Here is a 20486-nt window from a genome sequence, read left to right as displayed (position 1 = left end):
GTGTTGTGCATCTGTATTTCTATTTTTAATCATCTGAATCGCTGAATATGTTCCAATTATGAACCTTACAAAGTGTGTATTTAAAGACAGAATGTGTCATATAAGTTTAATCCAAATGCAGGCTTATTTTGTCCAAATTTAGGAGGAGCAACTGGTGTATCCTCCTCAGCTCATCTGGTAGGCTATACCAATGACAAAAGGACCCAGACCCCCTAGCAGCAGAAATTACGTATCAAACGTTTAAAAGGTTCAACACCATATCTGTACTAAACATTACCTGGAACTTGTCAGCGTCGGCTCCTCCCGCCTGGCCCACAAAGATCCCAGCCCCCGCGTCGAGCTCCATGGGATCCGGAGAGCGCTCAAACTTCACCACCTGTGGCTCAGAGTCGCAGCCATGGTAGAAAGTCACCTGGTCCTCCAGGACAGACAGCGAGAAGCGACTCCAGGTGTCCACCAGGCTGGGCACGTCAAAGCTGGCCGCTTCATACGAAGCCTCGGAGTCGGGCTCTGTGTAGAAGAATTGAACCCTCTGACGGCCGGACTGCACCGCACTGAGCTTGACACCGACGTACATGAACTTCTGGGGCCCATCGGTGATGGAGAAGAGGACGGAGGCGGCGGAAGTGGATGGCTTAATGTAGAAGACAAGGGAGAAGTGGCGGTAGAAAGGGTTGGGGACGTGGGCCCGAGCCGGTTGGCCCGACACTGCCGCAGAGGTGAAGGCATAAGCGGCCCTACCCCTCGGCCCGTAGACTCTGGTGATGGCATTGGGTGGAGGGTCTCCGATTAGCTGGTCCAAAGAGACGCCGGTCTCCACTGCAAGAGGGAAGAAACAGGAAGTTGAGGTTAAGAGTCAGAAAGTTGACTTAAAAAAAGAAATTAGACAAGTGCTGCCTTCAAGCGCCGCTGTAAGTGCACATGAATGGAGGCGAATACAAGCTAGAAAAGCCAACATATTTGTGACTTCTTAGGTTTTTCTAGAGTTTCTAATGTTTCCTGAACAAAATCATCACCAAACAATGTCAATATAGGACATATTTTATTATTATTTCTCCCAAAACAGCACTAAAATGTGTGTAAAAAGTTGAATTTATGACTCAGAAGTAGGAGCTTGTGAGGTGCACTTGAAGGCAGCATGCGTTCCAAAGACAGTGAGTCTAAAGCACAGAAATGATCAGCAAATCACACGTTCTTTGTAAAGGAAAACTGGTTCAGAGGATAACATTTGGACAACAAACTATCCAGAACAGTCTATAAGAAGATATTCAAGATCTCCAAGAGCTTATATACGTTGCTTATTGTGGTTAAATTAATAGTTTCTTCTGATTTAGGAATCTCTTTACAGGTATCAAGACAAAATACATGTTAGGATGTGTTAAAACTTCAGTGTTCACTGCAGGAAGTTAATAATAATAAAATGAGTCACCGACAAGTGCCTGTGGAGCAACAAACCACACTGACCCTCCAGGTTAAACAGCAAACCACAAACCACAAACCACAAACCGCATTTCGACCGCGTTCTGACAGTAGTACGTGAAACAGATGATTGTGATCAACTGTTTATGTCTATAAAATGTCAGAAAATAGTTTCAAATGTCCCAGAGAGTTAGTTTTTTATTGTATACAACACAGAAGAAAAGCATAAAATCCTGACCAATATTTGAAAAGTGATTATTACATACTTTCTAAATGATGAATCAGTTACTCATTGCAGATCTAAATAAAAACAACCTGTGTTGATAGATAACACTTGAGGTAATGAGAAAATAACTTCTCCTGGCTCGCTGACAAGGTGGTTTAACTAATGTTGGGTTCCAGTTTCTACTTTTATACTACAGTGTCTGTGAGACTGTGGGTCAAATTAATGGAAAAACTGCTGATATTTCAGTTCCCATAGATTCAAATATCCCAAAAGGGAAATGGGCTACTGCCTTGAGACCAACAAACGCTTTTAACATAAACCGGCATCACAAGGGAGAAAACCCTACGGACACTCAGCGATCTCCCGAGGACGGCCTGTCATCTCAGATTCATGACTCAGAAGTACAATCTGCATCAAAGGTTAAAGGTCACAGTGGTCAGTGGTTTTAAAGGGTTTCTCAAGGTTTCCAAATGATGTGAAAGTATCAGATAGAGCCTGTTAAGTGTTCAGTGAAATGAACTTTAACTGACAAAGGCCAGCTTGAGCTTCACTGTTCAACATCCAGTGTTGGGAAGTAAGGCTAGTAATGACTTTACAGTAATAATATTACTTTCCCCAGTAATTAGTAAAGGTGACGTCTTTAAACTGCTGGATTTAGAATAGAATAGAATAAACTTTATTGTCCCCAGTCAGTCTAAATTCCAAATCCAATCCAAAGAAAAGTGGAAAATCTTCACATTTCTGTAACAAATTTATGGCATTTTTGCCTGAAAAATTAATCGATTATCAGAATTGTTGTCAATCAGCTTATTGTTTCATCATTAAATGTCTAGTGTGTAACATTTATGAGGATCTATTGGCAGACCTATATAATATTAATAGATGTGTTTTCATGAGTGTATTAGTGTTCATGCTCGTGCTAACATGTTAATAATAAGTTTAGCATGTTGACCATAATAGTTTAGCATGGCAGCTTGCCAACGTTTGTTAATTAGCAGGGAATTATTGGGTTACTATCTCCTGATTTAATAAAAACATTTCTATGAAACTGGCTTTAAACTATTTAATTCTGATGAAGAAAATCAAACAACATCTTTACTCACTTTACAGCTTATTACAGGCCCATTTTCCCTTCTCTTTTTTAGATCACACAAGCAGCAACTAGTCAAAACAGAACAGTTGGCCCCTAAATCATACATATTTCACAATAGCAGACAAGTTAACCAGACAACCTGATGAGAAATGTCCACTGTAATGCTGTTTACTAACTGCATGACTGAGTGAATGATATAGCGTCATTATTCAGGCTGTTGACTCTCCCTTAGGAGTGTTCTGCACCTGAGGAAAGTCACCTACACTCTGCCATTGAAAGTTACTGATGAGACAACCAGCAACTGCACATCTGGACTTGCCAATCCAATGCTGGCAGGGAGTAATCCCAAACACATGTTCCCACACACACACACACAAACACTTACAAACACAGTCTCTGTTGCACGAATGCTGGTTATGTTGTCTCGACCTGCACAGCAGCTACAGCTACAGCCTGGATCGTTTAGGGTTTCATCCAATTGGAGCTCGAGTAGCGCACGCCGGGTGGTCAACTTCCCACTGAGGGCACCTGCCGTTGGTAAATCTCACTGTGGCACAGCTGCTGCAGCTGTTGCACAAATCAGGTTGGTCAAATTCAATTTTTTAAATGATAAATGACAATGAGGAAACTTCCTCTTCTGCACTGGCATGTGAGTTTGTTTAGTGAACAGAGGTTCACATTCACATCTGGAAGCTGTCCAGTTCAACCACAGCTCTCCCACTAAACATTCAGCCAGTAACAGTTAAGGCTCCCATGAACAGGAACAATGTCTGCCAACTGTTCCTTCATACCAGTAACATTATAATTACAAGACCAGTATATAACAATTACACACACTTTTCTTTATCAGAGCTGCAATCTCAGTCTCAGGCTCTGAATGTATTTGTTCTTCTTGTGAACCAAAATGCAAAGCAAGCAAGTTTATCAACAGGAACAGAAAAAAACACATTACTTTTCTGGATAATTTCACCTATTTTCAACCTTTGGAAAGTAAATACACAAAAAGAACAACTTTGTTTTTTTTAACTAATCTGCTGATTCATTAATTAATAGGTCAAAACATAATTTAACATCACTTAACATTAATACTATGATGTCTATGATCAATAAAATGAAAAATGCCAATCACAAATTCCAAGAACCAAAAGGTGACATCTTCAAATGTCTCTTTTCTGTTTGACCAACAGTCCAAAACCAAAATATATTAAATTTACCATGACACGTGACGAACAAAAGCAGGATATCCTCACAAATTTATGTTATAAATGATTTGAATAATTAATCATCAAACTTTTTGCCGATTTATTTTATTTGGTAGAAAACCGTTAAGTGAGATTCACAATTTAATTAATCACAACTGGTGAAATCACGCTCTTAGGAACATTACTATCCTTATTATTATGTGTTCTAGTGGAGACGTATGGCTCAACATTTTGTGCAGGGAAACTGCTATGATTGGTTAAACTCACAGGAAACTACAATGATTGGTTAAACTCACAGGAAACTACAATGATTGGTTAAACTCACAGGAAACTACAATGATTGGTTGAATTTGCAGAAAAGTTGCAGTGATTGGACAGAACTTCAAGGTTGTGCAAAACTGACATGGATTGGTTGAAGCTGAACAACTTGTAAGCGGGACTGACTTTAAAACCAATATGTACTTACGTCCAGTTCAACTAAAAAGTGATCTGATTTGTTTTTAGATGCCTTTGGGGAGTAAAAATGTCAAGAAATTTGCTAGAGAAATGGTAAAGATTAGATGAAGGTGTGACTATATAAACATAACTTTGTGCAGCATAAATGTTTTGATTCCCCTCTTGTGGGGGATTCCCCTCTTGTCCCATGCTTTCTTTGCATCTTGGTCCACAAGAAAAACAAATAATGTCTGAGACTGCGATTGTAACTGATAAAGAAATCAGAAAAATGTGTGCAATAATAGTTATATAACCACAAGTTGGTGAACATTGTTCCTCTTCCTGAGAACCTTACCTTACTCTCAGATATTAAGCAAAAACTTTTCCTTTAAGCTTTATCACTGATGCTGTTGTTGGCACCTCCACTTAAAACACCATTTATTATCTTCTTTCGTTATTTATTGTTACTCTACCACCATTAAAAGTCAATGATCAGCTGTTTCTTTAACTTGGCTGTTCTCCAGAGGACGGATGGAAGCTGTCATGACATACAAACATGTGAACTTTGCCTCCAAAGCTATCATCACGTTAACCCAGATGTCTGCCTATGGCTTCTTGCCCTGCGTCTGTCTCCTCCCTTCCTTCACGCTAACAGGACCCATTGTATGGAAGAACAACATACAGCAATGTTTCACAGCCCTGAAGGCATTGCCAAATAAAAAAAGAAAAAGAAAGACCTCATGTATTCAGTTACAGAGGATTACTAAAGTGCCATGTCTGTATTTTCCAACATTTGACCACAGAGAAATTCAATGCCTGTTTTAGTGTGTGAAGAAAAAAGATAGAAAAGAGACACAGACAGATGGACAGACGGAGGCAGGGGAAGGAAATGCGTGTCAGATGTTCATGGGAAAGTGGACCATGAGGGACTCTAATAGGATGAAGCACAGAGACAGACTCAGTCCCAAAAGCCTGAGCAGACACAAGATGCCAGTTAAAAACAGGCTGAAATGTCATTGTGTGACTAATGGACTCCTCCAGAGAGTTAGGAGTGCATTTTCTTTAAAATCTAGACAGATTTTGGATCCCTTTGAGTCTTATGGTATGTGTCCACAGGATCATCTCCGTGCTTTCCATTCATTTTCTATGTGCATTCTGGTCAGTGCCGCACTGTGTTTCATCACGTTGGCTGCTCCTCTTTTGCATAAGGTTGAGGTTTAGGCTACTTTGTGCAAAGGAGGAAGCGTCTGGGAGCAAAACACTGCAGCATGCATTGCAATTTTTTAAGAGAAAGTTTCCAAACTAGCCACCATGTCGGTCCGGTTGGAAATCCTGCCTTTTGTAGGTCAATATGACTACAAGTGTCCAATGCTGGGAAGCAACAACATTAAATCAGCGCTGCATGTAAACACCTGTCTGGCATGCTGACTAGAAACACATCGAGTGATAAGAACAGTGGCCACACACAAGTCCTACAGTCAAAAAGGCTGGTGAAAAAAAAAGGTGTGCAGGAGTGTTTTACATAAGAGGCAGCATTTGACTTTCATTCAACAACACTAACTTGATGAAATACTTTCAGGAACATCATGCAAAGGAACATTAACTCCATCCAGACAGCAACAAAACAAAGAATTATGGTAATTCTTGTGCTGGATGACCCTTGATGTGGTTCAAAGTATGATCAACTCAAGCCTTACTACATACTGTACTGCCAAACATTTAATCTCTAAATTGGCAGCTCCACGTGAACAAGCACATCTTTTTCTAGAAATACACGCAACTGCTCATGAATGACTCAACTACTGACTTGCAACAGTGTAAAGAGGTCATCTTACAAAACAATGCCAGAAACCTGCAAAGTGGTATAGGAATGGCTTATTGTATTGGATTGCTATTGGTATCAATCTTTCTGTATTGGTATTTTTGGAGGACTTGTCATAAAAAACCCTTCAATTAAAGTAAATAGAATCTCCGGCCCATTGCAAGCTAAAATGTCCACAAGCACCAAATCGAAACCTACTCATTCCTCGTCTGTAATTACACACAAAAAACATCTCTCAGTACTTCGATTCTGTGTGAGCAATCTTGGTACTTGTGCATGCAAATTGTTGGAGGAAAATTACACCATTATCAAAGTATGCCTCAACCAGAACTTGCTTTACCTCCATCTGAAAGCTGCAGTCCTTATTTGGAAAAGTAAGCACAGCAATAACAAACTAATTTAATTATACATTTTAAAGAATCTGAGGTATTTATACAGTTCAGACAGTCTGCTTCTCTGTGTCACATTCAGGAGGATCTATTGGCAGAAATGTGATATAACTTTCACAGGTATGTGCACATTTATCACTTTCATTATTTAGTGTAATTATACTAAACCTTAGCAATTCCAGAACTTTACATAATATTTAGTATAAAAACCTTGAATAATCTAAACACATCAAACACATATATTTTCTTTAGCATACGAAAATTTAATTAAAGTAAAAATAAATTGAAAATAAATTGAAAATCCATCAGGAAACTCTGTAGAGTTGAGGCGGTGTAGGTGGAGGACGTCAGAGGGAAAACCCGCAAATATTTTCTCCATTACTTTTTGCTGCAGTTTAACAAAATACTATTTATACAATTTATGTTGACAGAAATACTTCTGCAGGAAAGCTCCTACACACTTGGATGAGATAAGGGGGTTTCCGTTGGTTGGCAACTTCACCACTAGATGCCACTGAATCCTACACACTAGTCCTTTAAAACAAGTTAAGAAACATTTCAAAGAGTGTCTCGGAATGAAAGTGACCCCCCACTTCCAATTAAACCAGTGGGTTCATCCATTAACACCCCCAGCTCTAGTTCAAGCCTCTTGGGACTAAACCAACTGGACACATCTAAGAAGCAGAGTGGCATCAGTTGACGCTTCAACTGCTGTGACAGCTGAGACATCCACAGCCTCCCACTGCTCCCCAGTCAGACCTTAATCCATGTTTGAATAAGCTGAGAGCAAATTAAAGTTGACTGATGGGGGATCAGTGGGCGACTCTTTGAGCTCAGACGACATCAGCTGGGTTTTTTTTGTGTTCCCATCTCACTTTTCCAAGAGCATCAAGATTTGAAATAGTCTGGTTTCTTGGCTGCAGTCCAGATTAAATGTAAAGGGTTTTGGGCAGTGTGAAGAAACGTGAGTTGTAACAGGTATCAGCGATAAGCAGTTGGAGGAGTGTGTGCATATTTTATTTTTATTTCCCTGTTAAAACTTAAATATATATATATACAGATTTTGTTACCTTTGGAGACAGCCAGGCAAGCTGTTTCCAGTATTTAAACTACAATAAGCTATGCTAACTGGCTGCTACATATTTAAATATTATTATTAAAACAAAAAGTAAAGACTAGTGAACTTAATCTAAAAGCCTTTGTTTCATCTTTGCTTCTGTTGCTGTGGCTGCAAGAGCTCACCACTAACTGAAAAACATTTCAGGCAAACAGGAAGGACTCTGATTAATATAAAATTGTAAATTGGTCCAATATGCAGCTTGAAACTGTTTTTGAATGATACTGTGCACTGACTGGGAACCACTTTTCCTGTAGGAGCGGGTAATTCCCCGCTCACATAAAAGTCTCTCTCACACTTTGCCCCACTCTCTGTCTCGGCTTATCCTCTAATGGTTGGAAGAACACTTGATTACCACCCATCAAGTGTAACTGGTTTGAGAGGGTGGGCAACTGGCTGGGAACCTCTGACCTCTGGCAGAGACTTCGAGCCGCCCTGTCTCATCCCAGTCACAAGGCTCTCTTGTTATTTACCGCGACACCGTTGCCCTTTCTCCCAAACCGAGCGCACAATCGCCACACTCTTTCTTCGCAGCGGACCATTTTCCCTCCCACAGCCTCTATCATAAATGCCATCCACAGCCCATCCTCCCCACCACAGATGGCCCAATTGTTTCCCTCAGTGTGACTCTGGATGCTAAAACGCCACTCGCCTCTAAATCAGCTGATCAGAAATAGTGGAAGTAGATAACCCAGGACAGAAATGAGTGACCGGCATGCAAGAGTAGGTTGTGACAGAGTGATAGTGAGAGCTGCATGTATGAAACCACCAGTTCTCTTGTCCCATAGAGAGAATTATTCCAATTAAAACTACTGATATAACATCCTGTTAGTGTAAAGTTAGAATAAAATACAAATTATACAAAACAATAATCAGTTTACAAGACCCTAAACATCTGTGACTGAGGTAGCCAATGCAGGTGTTTCACACCCAATAAAAACAGTCTAACGACAAGAACATTGATGTTTCATATCCTGCATAATGTAAAGAGCGTCCATTTAAGAGTCTACTGAAGGGTAGACACATTAGATCTGCACACATATCTGAGTATGGTTTATGTCTGAGTTTAAAGGTTATCCAAACAAGAACGCTACTTGTGGCATATGGAAAATAACAAAACTATCTGCCACTTAAACTTGTAACATTTACATTAAATGTTCCTGTGGGAAAACATACGATAACGAGGGTTTTAGGTTCACAATGTTAACCCTTGAAAGACGAGTCTATACAGCAGCAATCCTCCCATGATGAAGACTCGATAGTGCACAGTTTATGAAGCTATACTGAAAGGATGGACGTGGGCCTCTAAAGTATTTCCTGTCTTAAGGGTTAATACTCAAGGGGAGAGCTTAACAACTGTGTATATCATATATACTCCAACGCTTTTCTTAATATAAATTAGTGGTTCCCAACCTGGGACCCCCCACTAGGGGTCGCCAACAGCTTCATGGGGGGTTGTGAGTCCTTGATATACATACACAGTGAGGCTATATCTCAGCATTTGGTATAGTCTGTAAAGAAAAGTAAATTGTCTAATAGAACCATAGCCCAGCATCGGGACAAAGAGAACTCTGAATTTGTTAAAAAAGAAGCATATTTATATAATTGTTGTAAATTATTATAAAAAGTTCCCTAAACAGGCCATAATCTGCTCAACTGACTTAGTTCACTTTTTGGGTTCATTGTACAGTTTTTAATATAATATGGAATATGCATAAAATATGTCACTTAGTCAGTTTACTAAATGATAGAAAAGAGGTCAAAAATGTTGGGAACCACTGATATAAAGTATGTTCATGTGTTTGATGCACCCAGAATGGACTTTGCTGCCTTTTGCATTGCTGTCTCTGTTTGATTTTAGTAGGATAAATAAAAGCTGCAAAGGTTTTAAAGAAGCTGTAACGTTGCTGTTGCTGACCATTGCTGACTTATCACACAAAAACATTGCTTTTGCATATGCAGTGCTGCACCAAGACAATCACATGGAGGTGGCATGCAGCCTGGGACAGTGACGTGAACTCAGGTGTTGGCGTCATGCATTCGTGCTAAACAACCTCCTCAGCGGACAGAAAGAGACACAACAACAGTAGCGACAACGACTGCAGTGACCATACTGCTGATTTTGCACGTTTTAACCCATTATTTGCATACTGTTTATACTTTACATTACTGGGAACCATTTTTCACCTTCCAGGCATCAATCAGTTAAATGCATCCACTTATGTCAGTAGGTTTTGGAAATTCAACTTGCAGAGACTTGAAACATGCCTGAGTTATTATCACAGTGAACATCATGTCTACTTTGAGTTGAAACTACCGTTCATCATTTACCATCCATATTTGACGACCTGGGAATGAGGACAGGCTGCTTCTGTACAATAGATCCTCTAAAATGTTAAATACTGGACCTTTAAGTTAGGGTGTAAAGTTGACTATTAGTTAGTCTGTAACTAAATAAGCTATACAAATTGGTTGCATCACAATTATTAGTTATAAGGGTTTTCAAACATTTAAAAACATAGTTTGAAAAATGGTCAGCTGTAATTTAAAGTACTTGCATTTGCATTAAAAGTCGCTAAAGCGTGCAAAACCAATCATCAGATGGGCAAAGATATCAAAGCAAAAATGTGTTCGGACATGTGTGTTACCAAAACAAAACACGGCACAAACACACACAGACCAAGGCTTAAACATCGACAGAAGTGACGTGACATGGGGTTCAAAATGTATCACCAAACAGGATACATTCTAACCCGCTGGGGGTTACCTTTCCAGTTACTAACTGAAACACACGTAGGGCGCTCCTGCGCTCTTTCAGGTAGGAGGTGACACTCCACCGGGAGACGCCCATTTTCCAGAGACGCCCAACAGCTGTCCTGCAAAACCTGGCAGAAGCTGCGACAGGGCAGGTGTGGGGGCGTGGTAGGGGAATGGCACCTGGGTGCCAGCAGGAGGCAGAGGAACCACTCTGTGCTGTGGTGACACCCCTCCCTTGTGAGCCACACCCACTCCTGTAAGACCGCCCCAGCCTCCTCCACAGATGTGTGGTTAAAAAAGTTAGGCAATGTGAAAAATTTTGGCTGTTTGCCAGAGCAGATTGACCAATCAGAAGGCACAGGGAGACAATGTGGATCAGAACCATTGATGCGACTATCAGGGGGAGTTGGCATGGAATTCAAAACACCCTCAACAGTCCCATTGATCTTTGAAACATCACCTATAATACTGGTTAAATTGCTAGTCAGGACTTCATCACCTTTCAAGACCACCACTGATTCTACATCTGACCCAAGATCAGCCCTGGATCCTGAAATATCCCCTACCCTTATCCCAGACCCCTCCTCCACCCCCATCCCTTTGAATCTGTCGGTATTACCCGTCATGTTAGGGTTAGCGCTCTCCACCTTCTCTGTCAGGCCTCCGTTAGTAGTCCTGGTGGTCGGGGTCGGGGTCGCATCCCACGCCTCGACAAACTTACGGATTCCTGTGGCCACGTTGATGATTTCTTCCCCAACCCCGGATAGGTTGTCATCCTCCTCCTCTTCCTTCTTCTTATTCTTTGTGGCATTGGCTGTCGTGGTGGCACCTGTCATTCCCGCTGTTGTGGTGGCACCTGTCGTTCCCGCTGCTGTGGTGGCACCTGCCGTTCCCGCTGCCGTGGTGGCACCTGTAGTTCCTGTCTCCATTGGGGTCTCTGTGGTTGGGTCATCAATTGTCTGCCAAAACCAGGCCTCCAAGTTCCCAGCACAGAGAACCAGGAGAAGCAACCACGTCTGAATCCTCAACATGATGCTGGCTCCTGCAACAGCCCCTCAAAGTGTCTCAGCGTGCAGCAGCACTCCACACAGCGCTCTCACTGTTTCCCCAAGCGCCACCTGTTACCCAGCTGATCAACGGTTAAATCCAAGCTGTTCAAGGGCCACTGAGCATCCACTGAATGAAAAAAGAGACATAAAAACTCTGCTCACACTCAGAGACCCTCCCTCTAGATCTCCCGGTGAAACCTCCCTCATGAAAAAGCACTCATGGACAAGGGGGAGACCCAAGTGTGGAGGCAGGCTTGCTACACTGATGATGGAAGTCATTGGTTACTCAGAGTTGCCCCAACACACACTAAAACTCCTCCCCTGTGTGAGTTGATGAGTGAGTCCCCGAAGACAAGACTTCAGCATGAAGAAAAAACATTTGTGGTACCACAATGACACACCCGTCCTGCACAGAAATAACCTCAGTAAAATATGGAGTTTTTAAATATATATAGGCCATAATAAACAGGTTTAGTCCACATTGTGCTCTGTGTCTAAATTCCAGGTCGTCATCCATGTCGAAATGGGCAAGAGTCTTAAGCTCAAGTGTCCTTGAGAAGAACACTGAACTGCAGCCATCAGCAAGTATCTAAGAAACTGTTTACTGAAGGTTTTTCCCCTCCAGACATGTAATACAACTCATAGAGTAGTCTGCTTGAACAATAATGTCTGATATGTTCATGTAATTTTCTACATTAAAATCCTTAAAACTACCTAAATCTATGAATATGCAAATGTTGTTAATTTCAAAAAGTTTTCCTGCTGGACACAAGATGTCTCCTACTTGTCTCCTACTTCCCTTCAAGTCCATTGTCAGTGTTTCAAGTTTACACATCACACTTGGATCCTGGTCCAGTATGCAACTTTAGGATTTTCTGCAGCACATTGTATCAACACTACACCAGCTAGTAGATCAGAACTTAAAGGTCCAGTGTGTAGGATTAAGTGGCATCTAGTGGTTTGCAGATCGCAGCTCCTCCTCCTTTTCTGCCAATAGATCATCCAAAATGTTACACACTGGACCTTTAATAAATGCTCTTAAAAGCTCAGAACAAGCTCCTCCTTTAAGGCTCCTTTTAAACATGCATTTAATGTGCTTAAAACTTACAAGAATAATACAACATATTCACTTTCTTGGCGAGAGTTAGACGAGAAGACCAATACCACTCACCTATCTGTGCATAATGAACCAGGAGGCAATTAGCTTAGCTTAGTAATGGCACTCTGATTTCGGTTTCATGTGGACTTTGTGCAGAAAAAAAGGTTGAAAAGCAGCTGTTGTGATGACAACGTGGGAATATCAGGGTAATGCTGACACTGACCTGCAGCAGAAGAGAAATTAATTAATTTGCTGTTTCAACAACAAAAAGGAAAAGAGGGCTTTGGATAAAATGTGGTGTTCAGTTACACAATACTGACACATCAATGAGAAACCAAAACAGTGCCATGTGATATTTGCTACAAACTCAACCTTCCTTCTAGCACTTTGTGATGTATATATTCTGATTCACAGCAGCAGGAGTGTGAGGGATGACAGCAGCTGGGGAGGGCGTATCTGATTGGATCGATGCCTTAAGCTCCACTCCTGGGGGACCGACTCCATTGCCTCATGTGAGAAAATCCTCGGAAAATGTACCACTTCCAGGTTCTCATGGGCAATAGGAGGAGGGTGGGATCCCCCCGTGCATACCCTTCTTCTCCCAGGCTGCCTCCTCCTCCTCCTCCACACTGCCCTGTGTACCCCTATCATCCAGCTACCCGCCTCATCTGCCAAGCTAAGACATCCAGCTGTTACACATTCCAGCCCTCAGACCTCCCACACCCACGCTGCATGACATTTGGAGGTTTGGAAACTGCCACATCTTGATCATTTGTGCATTCATACGACACCGTTACTGCTGTCAGCATATGTGCTAAATGCTTTTAGTCGGACACTGAACAGGAGTGGGTGCAAATAGGAGCTTATTCTCCAGTCTGAGAAACAGATGCTGTTGGGGAGTGTGTGAAAGCCAGCTGTCACGGATGAAGTGTTTCGGCTACAAGGACAAAATAAGTGCATCAGATTTTCTTCAAAATGCTCTTAAAAGCTTGATCTAGTGAATCTTGACTCGTTAAACTTTTTAAGATGGATCACTTAACTCGTCTGAATGCAGAGTTAAGTTGATTATCTTATTATTATCTGGCACAAATCAGCAATAGAAAAGTCAAATTGCTCCTGTTAACAGTCCCAAGAATTGGTTCTAATGAAAGTTAACAAATTATATTCTAAGTAATGCATAATGATTTAAGGCATATCATCAATTCCTGTTAAGCTGGACAAACAGTGTACAATTTCAGAAATGTTGTTTAATTCCAACTCCTACTGTGCGAGTAAATCCCCTGTGGTGTACAGCCAAACATCGCGATTTATGTGCTCAAACCTGTTTGTGTAAAATAGAAAATAATCTGGTCGATTAGCCCGTGTAGACCTTAGTTAGTAATAGTTTTTATACATGAAGAACAGCGAGTTCCCGCTGCAACAAACAACAACTTTTGAATGCTCTATTTTAAAAATTGTGGGTATTATTAGGCGAAAACAATGAGCCCTCGCTATTATCTGACAAACAGGAGAGGTATTTTCATACACAAAGCATGAAAATGAAACTGTACACCAGGAATCCCACTGCAAAATAATGAAACAAAAGCTCATGTGGCTCAGCCTTGCAGCAATTACCAAAAGCAATTACAGAAACTTCCTGTTTAGTTTGTTTTTTTCTTTTTTTTTTTTTGCCTAAGCTGATTGTGCCATGACATTTCTTTATTTCCTTCTCCACTGCAAAAGAATAAAAAGCACGACACGAATCCGAATTTCCTTGGTAAAATTTGTATATTCTTGACATGAAAAATCACAATTCTTATTAGCAGAGAGAGAACATGCAAACTAATCTGGACTCACAAACACCTTCCCAGATGTTGTGTTCATGTCCAACTCACTAGTCAATATCTCATCATTAATGCCCTGCGGACTCTCCCACATACATGTTAACCCCCCCTCTGTGTTTCCTACACTTTTCATCACTATCATCTGACAGCTGTTCTGACCTACACAGGGCCACGAGTAGGGTAAGTAAACACACCACAGCATTATACTTCAGTGAGTTAGTGACTGTCAGTTCATGAAGGCACCTGGTGCTTTCCATGTGGAGTATAATGCACACTCACACATACATTATGCATGCTGCTATATACAATACATTCCAGCACTACAGCTGCCCATTAAAGCTCCAGTGGGAATGTCAACTTAAAGAAAATATTTAAGTATTTAAACAGTCAGATATCATCAGTTTTTGGCGTGTACTGCATTTTTCCACAGTCTTTCAACCTGCCTCCTTAAATTTCCCAGAATGCCTTTCAGTAAGCCCCAGAAATACTCCGAACATGCTGATTTTATTTTAGTAGGAAGCCTTATTATCTACAGATGCAAACTGTGTTAACTTAAGACAGAGTCAAGCTTTCCCTCTCTTTCCAGTCTTTGTGCTAAGCTACGGTAACATACAAACATGAGAGCAATATCAATCTTCTCATCTCCAATCTAACTCTTGGCAAGAACGGGAAGAAGCGTTAAATTATTTGTTTCGTCTAACAGTCCAAAACCCATAAAAGTATTCAATTTATTATTAAAAAAAAGACTAAATCTGCGCATGTTAATGTTTGAATTTCTGGCATTTCAGCTTAAAGAATGATTTAAAGCTCCAGTGGGAATGCAATGTCTACTTATGGAAAATATTTAAGTGTTTTAACAGCCAGGTATCATCAGTTTGTGGCGTTTTATGGTTAAAGAACATACATCAGAGCGTGTGAACTGTGGGGTATCCCTCTGGGAAACAAGTGGGGTGAGACAGAAATTTGATACACCAATTAAACAGAGACACGATGAAGCTGCTGGGCCTGAGAAACTTCAGCAGACACACACACACACACACACACACACACACACACACACACTAACACACACACACACACACACACACACACACACACACACACACACACACACACACACATACAAATGTTCTCCCTTATCCTGAATCTTTATATTTATAAGATAAGTGACCGTAGATGAAAAGAGGAGTGATGGAGGTTGTATGAGGCAAAGGAAGTTGGCTCTAAAAGTATGTTAACCTTTAAGTTGGTGGTCTGTGCAGTTGCTGTCTGTGTGCAGCAATTGTAAAGATGGAAGCGCAACTAATCATGTCTGATTATATGCTGGTGACACCTCCTCCTCCTCCTCTTCCTCCTGGTGTCGGACGGAGACAGAATCCCAAATATGGACATTTCTAATCAATTAAAACACAACTATCTTAACAAGAGTTCAAAGCTCTTTAACACTGAATGCAGAGTGATCTAAATAAGTAGTCTCACTCTCTCTCACACACACACACACACACAAACATACACACACACACCAGACGTCCCCTGACAGTCTTACAGTGGAATCTGGTTGCCATGGCGATTAGTTGAGGTTTGGAAGATTTAGACCCTCCACTGGTAATTTAGCACAGCTGCAACTCATACACATTCATCCAGGGACCATTTTCCTGCAGAATGAGTACTTTTACTTTGTATGCATTTAGTAAATAAGTAAAGTTTCTGATTCGTGCATACTACTTCAGTAAAGTTCTGAATGGAGGACTTTGACTTGTGGAGTATTTTCACAGTGCAATATTGATACTAATAATCTATCCTGGGTGGCCTTAAGTATGTGGACACCTCTGTGCCCCTGAGAGGTTTAATAAGAGATGATAGATGGCTAACTTAGCTTAGCACAAAGGCTGGACACCAGGGGAAACTGCATTAAACACTTTATCTTGTTTGTTTAATCGGTTGAAGAACAAACTGTTTATTGCTTTTCTGGAGGAAGTACATATTAACAGTTTGGAGACCATTTGCTGTTTTCAAAATGACAATGCCACCATGCACAAAGCCAGCTCCATAAAGAAATGGTTTCCCCAGTTTGGTGTGGTTTATGGCCCTGTGTTTTCTTGCAGGTGCAAACAACAACTTGTGGATGTGTGGAGAGAAAATCCGAAAGAAAAAAGGGGATTAAAAAAATCTGTTATTGTAAAATATTCCTGGATATGTTTCTGTTAACTGGACCACCCTGGAATAAGAATTTTAATAACCATGTTTGAGTTTCCACATACTTTTGGCCATGTAGTTTATCCATTAATTTACTCACCGTATACTGTGATACTTCCATGATCCAGCAGATGGCAGCAACATAAAGGCTGCAGGAGTCAGATCTGCTATAAGTTACTGTATCAACCACTGGTTAAAATAAAACAACTAAAGTACTGAAAATGACAAGTATAATCCTTCCATCTATAAGCACTGAGCATATACTGTAATATATGGTTAACACAACAACTCATGGTAGTGTGGAGACAAAATCTGAGACCAAATTAAAAAAATAGACAAATTGTGGTTGAAAATCAACAGTTGAAAGCACCAAAAACTGAAAAGCAGCAGCCTTAGTGTCATTCTGACTGCACAAGCAAAGCATTTTAATACATAAACAAAGCACAAAAAATTAACATGGCACACAAAAAAAATCCCTTTAACTCTTTCTCTATAGAGTCAAAAAAGTTGCAATAATTAGTGTCCTTTGATAAAAAACTGTATTTCTTGATTCTTGCAGAGCTGACAGTGTCGATAAAACAATGCAGAGCAAATGGCCAAACACTAAAGATAAAATTCTGCCACCTGTTGTCTGAAGTGTGGACTACTACAGAGATACACTATGAACTGAGTCTCTCTGCACTAAATCTGAACTAACATTTGTGCAAATATGGTTGAAATCACACGTTTCAGACCTAGAAATCTTACATCATGGCAATAAATCAGACACACCTCACTGATTTCTATCTATCCGTGCTGTTCTTTCCAGTTATTAAATAACTCAAATTCTGCAAAGCGAAAAAGCAAAAGAAAAGTTTCCCCATGGGGCATCTTGGCAGAAGCTCTGCAGAAATCAACACCCATGACCCTCCCTCCTCCCTCCATCCTTACACCCTGCGGTATGTCAAAGTGGGTTTTTGGCACAGACAAAAGCAGGGCATTTGCAGACAAGAGGGTGTGAGACGGTTGAGCTATCGAGCCTCAATGCACAATTCAGTAAGCAACACGGGAGCTTGAAGACAAGACAGTCGGCTCCTTGTGTGGAGAATCCTAAATGTTGAATGAGGACGTTTGTTGCACAAAATAATGGGAGTTAAGTATGGGTTTTTTTTTTTTTTTATGTGAGGAAGCCAAAATAAATGAGTAGTTTTGTTCCAGGAAGAGGAGATAAACCTCTGAGGAAATGATTGACGACAGAAAATTAAAAGCAATTATGAGCTTTTTAAGTAATCAGAGGTAATTTTAATCCTCTAAGTCTAAATGGATCTTCTCTCTCGGGCTCACCTGTCAGAGGTGCATTTTTGCAGCATGAGCCTGAAGAGACGTGACATTCAAGTCAAGTGCAAAGGCCTCGTAACTTGAGGCCTCAGTTTAAATTCCTGCAGCCTAGATATTGTACTCGAGGGCAAGTACTGTACTGTTCATCACCCCGCTAGTGCTCACAGTGAGTCATAAAAGGGCAAACCGCACACTGTCTCACCCAGAACCACGGCGACTCATACAGAGCAGCTACTGTGTCATCCAACGTTACAATCAACCTCCCGACTTTTCTCCAAAACATGACGTCAACACAGAAATGACAGCTGCTTCAGACTGGATTTTGATCAGGCGCTGTTATCTGACCAACAGATATGTGGTATAAATCTGATTACATCTGTCTTTCCAGGAGGAGGTCGTGATGCACCAAAAAAGACAAATAACTTCTGCACTTTAGCAGCGTGTCAGCAGTGAGGCTAACGTTAGCAGACTAATGCATCCATAAGCGATACCAGACGATCAGGGAGCTCAGCGCCTAACAATCGTCTGGGGATTTCGAAATGAAAAGTAGTCGTTTGAACGGCGGCAAAACATCCGCTAACAAACCCACACTCAGGCTTTAAGAGTAATGGATTAAATGTAACAGGGTTATGTTATTAGGATAGCAGTAGCTTAATAGCACAAGAGCAATCTGTTTTTCATTTAAATTCAGTTGGACCTAATGAATGCTTCTTGGGTGCAGTTACACTCAGCTTTTGTGAGATTAGCTGTCCAAGCCACTCAACACACGTGTAATGACTGAGTGTAAATGGAGCCTCAGATTTCAACCATCCTGCAATGGAGAAGAGCTTCTCTTACCAAAAGAAAATGTTGCAGATTTACTGGATTTGAACAAATACGAGTTTGTTATGAACATTTCTCCAACAGCAGGATATAATGAACCAAAGCTTAAAAGCTGAATATTGTAAGAACTACACCTTTAAGACAATAGACGACGCTTCATACGTGTGGGATGAATGAGGAAACAAGCAGGAAGTCTTTGTGACGAGTCAGTAAAACAAACACTGCTGCATCTGTCAACACTCTCTTCGGGTACATGATATTTGCGTAAATTTGACGTGACCTTAAAAAATTGTTGGTGCTTGACCTCCCACATTCCTCGATGTCATCCAGTAAATGAAAAGAAAGATGTGCATCACTGCACATGTCACTCTCTCAAGCGATTCATGGAACTGCCAAATAATGTGCAGCAGAGTGAGAAGTTTAAATAATTGTAGTTCTTCTGGTGGACGCAGAGTGCTGCTTGCTTCTGCATGCGTTTTCTGTAAAAACAGACAGCTATCATAACCGTAGGCAGCAGTTAGCTACTTTTAGCAACAAATTAATATGGAAACTTCGCAAATCAACTTAGTAGTAATCTATTCATCATGATTTATTTGTTAGTATATTTTGTAATATCAACCTGAATCTGCAAAGTAACCAAAGTTTTAGACTCCTTAAGTAAATGTACTTTCCACCACTGACAATAAAGCTTGTCACACATATAAAGACAAAGACATAATTTAAGATCCGAAGGCTGTTTTTAGGAGCAAAACTCTCATCACCTTCCTCATATCCCCGATATGATCGGAACCTGTACCCATAAACCAAATTCTGTGGAAGTGGAATTCAGTCATTAACAGTAAAACTCTGACCAACAACAAAGCGAGCTCCAGCCTGTCAGCTGCTTCTCTGTTGGTGTCACTTCTCGGTTGATTAACAGCAGCATGAATCAGTCTGAAGAGGTTCGAGGCCTCTGGTTTTTGCAGTTAGCCCACCCTCAGGATGATAAGGGCACAGGGCCTGTTTGGCCTCCATGGTTGAAATGATTAAAAGCGCTTCCTCCTCACGTCACTCACAAGACTGATGTTGTTGCCTACATGGAAAAGATGACAATGGATGACTCATGAGAGTCGCCTCTGGTTCGGGTTAAGGGCAGTTCAGCCTTAAGTCTTGTGCGTAAAAACACTGTAAAGCAGTTTCACAGCCTGTAAACTTTCCTTTATGTTAGCAAAAAATTAGTGAGCCACTAAATAAAGTGATTAATGTCTGTTGTGAACAAAAAGCTTCTGTTTCTGAGGGTTGGGAACCATGCGAGGTTTCATGGCATGTGCTTGTGCATTTAAGTGCAAGGAGGAGACTTAAAGTCTTTTATATGAAACTTATCTCCTTTAGCCTGCACAAACCTGTATAAGCTTAGTTGAGAGTAAAAACATCTGCTTTACTTTCTTAAATTAAAAGTATTTAATAACAATGTACAATCACATGTATACATACACTCTGGTTTTCATCTCGAAAAACTTTAAAGCAAGGCATAAACATATGCTGATAAGTCAAGACAAGTAAGCAATAACACAACACTAAGTCAGTGGTTCCCCACCTGGGGGTTGCGACCCCCACTAGGGGTCAATTAAAGCTTAACGGGGGATTGCAAGATCCTTCTTGATGTTAAGGCATGAAGGAAAAACATACACTTACATATTATACACAGTATAGCTATAACAACCAAAATCACTTATTTACA

The 20486-nt window shown here is 40.8% G+C and overlaps 1 protein-coding gene across 6 annotated transcripts in view; it reads right to left on the bottom strand.

Annotated features, from left to right (window-relative positions):
- LOC127378661 (collagen alpha-1(XVIII) chain) overlaps window positions 1-20486 on the bottom strand; it is a 43185-nt gene that overhangs the window by 17150 nt on the left and 5549 nt on the right. For 4 of the 6 annotated variants that reach the window (XM_051427762.1, XM_051427763.1, XM_051427766.1 and 1 more), the window contains exons 1-2: window positions 11080-11747; window positions 278-819 (exon numbers count right to left, since the gene is read on the bottom strand). In XM_051427762.1, coding sequence (XP_051283722.1) covers window positions 278-819; window positions 11080-11491 — 954 coding nt within the window. In that variant the 5' untranslated portion in view covers window positions 11492-11747. Of the gene's footprint in view, window positions 1-277; window positions 820-11079; window positions 11748-20486 lie in introns of those variants that run through there. The other 2 variants (XM_051427767.1, XM_051427768.1) reach the window with 2 other exon arrangements.

The sequence above is a fragment of the Dicentrarchus labrax genome, unplaced genomic scaffold, assembly GCF_905237075.1.
Source record: "Dicentrarchus labrax unplaced genomic scaffold, dlabrax2021, whole genome shotgun sequence".
Lineage (NCBI taxonomy): Eukaryota > Metazoa > Chordata > Actinopteri > Moronidae > Dicentrarchus > Dicentrarchus labrax.
The sequence above is the reverse complement of the archived record's forward strand: the minus strand, read 5'-3'. Positions and strand labels throughout refer to the sequence as shown.